Below are 6511 nucleotides of genomic sequence, written 5' to 3'. Positions count from 1 at the left end.
CTTAGGCCATTCCTTGTTGTTTCGTGGGTTTTGTTGTTGATTTAGTGAATGGAATTATCATCCTTCTCCCCCCACCTCCACTCCCCCCCTTTCAAAAATGAACCCGAGCAGCAATAGGATGTCTACCACCCCTTTTGGCTGTGAGACTCTATGGTTTCTGGGTTCTATGAGACCATTCCACCCCTGCCTACAGTCCCCGAACCTGAAGGAAGAGGGCAGCCGCGAGCCACCAAGCCGGCGGCCTCTCTATCTTGCCTTTGTTCTGGTCTCGGTGCTACTGCGCAAGCGTAGTCGTTTCAGTGCGGTCCCCGCCTTCCCGGTCGCGGGCCCAGTTCGGTAGCGCCGGCGCACTGGCGCGCTCCGTTTACACGTTCCGTGGCCTGTAAGCGCCGCGAGTTCCGGCTGTCGCCGTCGCCGCCGGGACTCCTTGGAGGTCGGTTGCGACGAGTAACGGCGCCAGGACGAGCTCTGCGCCTTCTTTTCGGAGATGTACCCGAATTGGGGCCGGTATGGCGGGAACAACCACTATCCACCGCCGTCGATCCCGCCTCCGCCGCCGCCGGTGGCGCTTCCTGAGGCCTCGCCGGGGCCGGGGTACCCGAATTCGACGGCTGCCGCAGCCCCCTCCTCGTCGGGCTTCTTGAGCTTCCGAGAGCAGCACCTGGCGCAGCTCCAGCAGCTGCAGCAGATGCACCAGAAGCAGATGCAGTGCGTGCTCCAGCCCCACCACCTTCCTCCGCCCCCGATGCCGCCCCCGCCGGTGATGCCGGGGGGCGGTTACGGAGACTGGCAGCCCCCGCCGCCACCGATGCCCCCGCCACCCGGGCCGGTCCTCAGCTATCAGAAGCAGCAGCAGTACAAACACCAGATGCTCCACCACCAACGAGATGGGCCTCCTGGTTTGGTTCCAATGGAGCTGGATTCCCCTCCCGAATCTCCCCCTGTACCGCCCGGGTCATATATGCCCCCCTCGCAGTCATTCATGCCCCCACCTCAGCCCCCACCCTCGTTTTACCCCCCGTCCTCGTCTCAGCCCTACCTGCCTCCCGCTCAGCCATCCCCTTCCCAGTCCCCACCTTCCCAGTCCTACCTCGCGCCCACCCCTACTTATTCTTCCTCCTCGTCCTCCTCGCAGTCCTTTTTGAGCCATTCCCAGAACTATTTACCCCCTTCTCAGGCATCACCTTCCCGCCCTTCCCAGGGCCATTCTAAATCCCAGCTACTACCACCACCCTCCGCCCCTTCTGGGAATAAGACAACTGTCCAGCAAGAGCCTTTGGAGAGTGGGGCCAAGAACAAGAGTGCTGAACAGCAAGCTGCTCCTGAGCCAGATCCCTCTACCATGACTCCACAGGTAAGAAAGCACCTTCCAGAGAGCTTCTTTCACCTAGAAGCCCAAAGTGAGCAAGCCTTAGCTCTTTAACTAGTGAGTGGCTAGCCTAATTCCAACATGACTGCTTCAATGGATTTCTTAAGAGGCTGGACCTGACAGCCTTTTAGTCGTCTAAAATAAAAACAGTACCAAAGATGTTTGTAGACACCATGGAGTAGTGGGGTAACTCAAGAGTTGCTTCTCAGATAGATGCCTTGGTTTCCTTTGACCAGCCTACTACATTTTATTGCCAAGAACTTGTTTTAATTTTTTTAACCTAACAGTTCCTTTTGAGAGGCAGTATTAAAAAAACTCCTTAAAGGACTGACACAAATAGGTGTAAACCTTATGACCAACTAACTTTATGTAGAAGGCTGGAGGCATGGCTCAAGCAGAGAATGCCTGCCTGCCTAGCAGTCAGGAAACCAGTGTTCGAACTCCAGTAGTACCAAAATAAAATAATGTCTGTGTACTCACATTCTCTATCTCTGTCTCTGTCACACACACACACACACACACACACACACACACACACACACACGGCCAGGGATAGCTGTTAGCTTTCTGGAAAATAATGTCTCTGTGCTCACACTGTCTCTCTGTCTCTCTGTGTCTCTGCCTTCGTCTCTCTGTCTCTGTCTACACACACACACACACACACACACACACACACACACTAATGTCTGTGTGCTCACACTGTCTCTCTGTCTCTCTGTGTCTCTGTCTTCGTCTCTCTGTCTCTGTACACACACACACACACACACACACACACACACACACACACACACACACACACACACACACACACACACACACACACACACACACACACACACACGCCAGGGATAGCTGTTAGCTTTCTGGATTAAACTTTCTCAGTCAATGAAGGATGGGCTTCTTGTCTTACCAGAAACATCCTGATTATGCTTAGGATTCTATAGATAATTAATCCTCTGTGGGTATATTTGTCTATTTAGAATTTGACTCATATGTCTTCTTCTTACATTACTTAAAGCTAGTTTTAAGACATTATCAGTTTGTTACATTTCATTGTTATCATTTACTCAAAATAATAATATTGGAATTTGGCTAAGGTTCTAAAAAAAGTTTTGTGATAGTTCTTCCCAAGATCCATCCTCCAAACATCTCTTTGAAGGGCTCCTTCCCATAGAACAAAAGATTAATAGGAATAAATTAATTCCCTTGTAGGAATTTATACTTTCTCTCCTAGAGGTAGAACTAAAGTAGGATAGAAGCTGTGCATGGTGGTGCATGCCTGTAATCCTAGTACTCAGGTGTCCAAGGCAGGAGGATTGTGTTTGAGGTCAGCTTGAGCCACGTAGTGAGACCTTTTCTCACATCAGTCCATCCATCATTCAAGTGAATCAATCTATCAAGTGTTTGTTATGATACCTCAACATACACACTGTTAGATTCACTAAGGAAAAGACAGTCTTCTTGATAAACAATTTCAGATTTACATACAAGAGATTTCCAAGAGATAGAGATATGCAGTATTCTAATTTTAAAGTGGCTTGGTGTTAGAAATCAAGAAAACTGGGGCTGGGAAGGTGGCTCAGTGGTAGAGCGCTTGCCTTGCATGCATGAGGCCCTGGGTTTGATTCCTCAGTACCACATAAGCAAAAAGAAAAAAGCCGGAAGTGGCACTGTGGCTCAAGTGGTAGAGCGCTAGCCTTGAGCTGAAGAGCTGAGGGAGAGTGCCCAGGCCCAGAGTTCAGGCCCCACGACTGGACCCAAAAAAAAAAAAATCAAGAACAGTAAAGTTCTATTATAAAATGAAGCTTGGCATGTCAGAAAGAGGAAATATTATAGGTACTAGGATAAAACAGGATAAATACTTGTCTTGGCTTACACTAAAATTAACTACCTTCCCAAGTTATTTCTGTCAAATCACTCTTATTATATTTGGCTGTGTGTGTGTGTGTGTGTGTGTGTGCGCGCGCGCGCGTGCACATGCGCATTTTCATGTATGCCTGTTCTCCTGTGTACCAATACTGTCCTCAAATTCTTGTCTAGCTCCCCCCACCCTCCAGGGTGGTGCTCTACCACTTGAGCCACACCTCCATTTCTTGAATTGCTCTATTATAGAGATTGAATTTCTGTTCTTCTTTTCCTTCCGCCCTTAAGTTTCCTGTAGGTTTTGAGTTTCTAGTGTTTTCAGAATTAGTTCAAGCCAAAATATGGTATTTATGTCCTCACCTCTACTAGACTTTATTTTTGTTTTTTTGGCTTTGTAGAGAAACAAATGAAGGGGCTGGGAAGGTAGCTCAGTGGTAGAGTGCTTGCCTTGCATGCATGAGGCCCTGGGTTCAATTCCTTAGCACCCCATAAGCAAAAAGAAAAAAGCTGGAAGTGGCGCTGTGGCTCAAGTGGTAGAGTGCTAGCCTTGAGCTGAAGAGCTGAGGGACAGCGCCCAGGCCCAGAGTTCAGGCTCCACGACCGGACCACCCCCCCTCCCCCCCAAAAAAAAAAAAAAAAAAAAAGAAACAAATGAATTTTTGGCTTTGCTTTTTGAAGGTGTATATGTATCAGATTGGCCATAATAGAAAACTATGAACACTGCTTTTGTTTTTTTTTTTTGGTTGGTCGTGGGGCCTGAATTCTGAGCCTGGATACTATCCCTCAGCTCTTCAGCACAAGGCTAGCACTCTACCAATTGAGCTACATCGCCACTTCCAATTTTTTTTCTGCTTATGTGGTGCTGAGGAATCGAACCCAGGGCCTCATGCATGCAAGGCAAGCGCTCTACCACTGAACCACCTTCCCAGCCCGCTTTTTTACCTTTGTCTAGAGTTCAACCCAACTTCCTCAGTCTACTCTTTCCTCTTAGAGTTGTATGGCTTTCAATGCACATCTCAAATATTACGGTCTTTGTGAAGCTATGCCTGTGTTTATCCACCTGTTTTGGTTTCTATTCTTCAGATTTTAAGTGTCTTTCCAACAAAGACTGCTTATCTGTTTTTATCCTCAACATCACTAAGGACAGTGCCTTACAACTTGTGCCTTGCCTTACTTGAGTACTGGTTGAGTAAGATTCAAGAGTTTGACAACTCTAGACTTAGAATACTTTTGTTTACTAGATGATAAATATTTCTTTGTGGCAGTACCAATCTCTGACAACCCTTCTGCATACTTTTTTTTAATCGTGTTTTGTTTTTTGAATACATTATCAAGGCATTTTTTATGGTAAAATATTTTAAATGAAATAGGGAAAACGTTATGAATACTCATCATTCATTTTCAATAACTTTTAAGATTTTGCCATGTATTGCTTGTGATGGCTTAGGTCTATAATCCTAGCTACATGAAAGGCACAGATCAGGGAATCTTTAATTGAGACCAGTCCAGACAAAAAGAAGTTAGTGAGATTCCATTTCAGATCGTGGTGGTGGTGTGCACCCTCTATCTCAGCTATAGGGAAGCACAAGTGTGAGAATCTCATTCCAGGCTGGCCAGGGGAATAAAAGTGAGACCCTACTTTTATTTTATTTATTTATTTGTTTGTTTGTTTGTTTGTTTGTTTATGGGTCCGGTCATGGGGCCTGAACTCTGGGCCTGGGTGCTGTCCCTCAGCTCTTCAGCTTCAGCTCAAGGCTAGCACTCTACCACTTGAGTCACAGCGCCACTTCCGGCTTTTTTCTTTTTGCTTTTGTGGTGCTGAGGAATCGAACCCAGGGCCTCATGCATGCAAGGCAAGCGCTCTACCACTGAGCCACCTTCCCAGCCCCCAGATTTTGCCATTTTATTAAAAACTTTGTCTAGGCAATTTTTATTGTTGCTGCCAAAAAGTTCCCTCTCCCTCCTCTCTCTCTTTCTCGCTCTCTTTGTTGGTAGTGGGGCTTGAACTCTGGGCTTGGGTGCTTTCCCTGCACTCTTCAGCTCAAGGCAAGTGTTGTACCGCTTGAGCCATAGCGCCACTTCTGGTTTCCTGGTGGTTTATTGGAGATATGAGTGTCATGGACTTTCCTACCTGGTCTGGCTTCGAACTGTGATCCTCAGATCTCAGCCTCCTGGGTAGCTAGGGTTATAGGCGTGAGCCACCGGCACCTGGCCTTTCTTTTTTTTATGTGTATGTATGTGTGTCTATGCTGGGATACAAACCTAGGGTGTCCATTATCTCTATGTCCTTGCCCCTTCCCTCTCCCTTTCCTTGGTACTGTGGTTTGAACTTAGAACCTTGAGCTTACTAGCAGGCACACTTGTTTGAGTCATACACCCAGTCCTTTTTGCTTTAGTTTATTTTCAAACTCACTCTGGCCTGGACTGTGATCCACCTGTTTCTCTTGTAGCTGGGACTAGTGTGTGGCACAGCACCCAGCTCATCCCTGCTTTCCTTCATTCATTCTTGGCTTTTTCTTTTTATTGTCATACTTGGCTTGAACTCAGATGCCTTTCTGTTGCTCTGGCTTGCTTGCTTACATCTGACATTCTACCATTTGGCCCATACCTCCAGCGTAGCTTTTTGTTGGTTAATTAGACATAGAGTTTCCCAGACTTTTCTGTCTGCTAGCACTAGCTTCAGATCTCAATCCTCCGGGTTTCAGCCTCTTGAATAGGATTACAAGTGTGATCCATCAACACCTGGTTTATTCTTACATTCTTATTTATGTACATGATAAAAGATATTTCAGGGCTACCAGATGGCTCAAGTGGTAGAGTACTTGCCTAGAGAGTTCAAGGCCCTGAGTTCAAATCCCATTATTAGCAAAAAAAAAAGTTTTCTTGGTGGCTGGGAAGGTGGCTCAATGGTAGAGCGCTTGCCTTGCATGCCTGAGGCCCTGAGTTCGATTCCTCAGCACCACATAAGCAAAAAGAAAAAAGCCGGAAGTGGCACTGTGGCTCAAGTGGTAGAGCGCTAGCCTTGAGCTGAAGAGCTGAGGTACAGCGCCCAGGCCCAGAGTTCAAGGCCCACGACCGGACCCCCCCCCCCCCAAAAAAAAAAGTTTTCTTCACAAAACATATTATTACGTAAGAAGTATTAGTTTCCAGGTATCATCTGATACTAGTCCATTCAGATTTTTTGTATTGTTTGGACATATGAACAGAACCAAAAATGATTTCTTGAGCCTATTATGGTTGTACATACATATCGGCATGGGATAAGAAGATCAGAAATTC

The 6511-nt window shown here is 46.8% G+C and overlaps 1 protein-coding gene across 3 annotated transcripts in view; it reads left to right on the top strand.

Moving 5' to 3' along the window:
• The first annotated feature begins 352 nt into the window (after positions 1 to 352).
• Ylpm1 (YLP motif containing 1) overlaps positions 353 to 6511 on the top strand; it is an 84350-nt gene continuing 78191 nt past the window's right edge. For all 3 annotated transcript variants that reach the window (XM_042692486.1, XM_042692484.1, XM_042692485.1), the window contains exon 1: positions 353 to 1354. In XM_042692486.1, coding sequence (XP_042548420.1) covers positions 488 to 1354 — 867 coding nt within the window. In that variant the 5' untranslated portion in view covers positions 353 to 487. The remainder of the gene's footprint in view (positions 1355 to 6511) is intronic.

Source organism: Dipodomys spectabilis, unplaced genomic scaffold (assembly GCF_019054845.1).
Source record: "Dipodomys spectabilis isolate Male_0828 unplaced genomic scaffold, ASM1905484v1 ptg000157l, whole genome shotgun sequence".
In the NCBI taxonomy this organism is placed as follows: Eukaryota; Metazoa; Chordata; class Mammalia; order Rodentia; family Heteromyidae; genus Dipodomys; species Dipodomys spectabilis.
The sequence above is the reverse complement of the archived record's forward strand: the minus strand, read 5'-3'. Positions and strand labels throughout refer to the sequence as shown.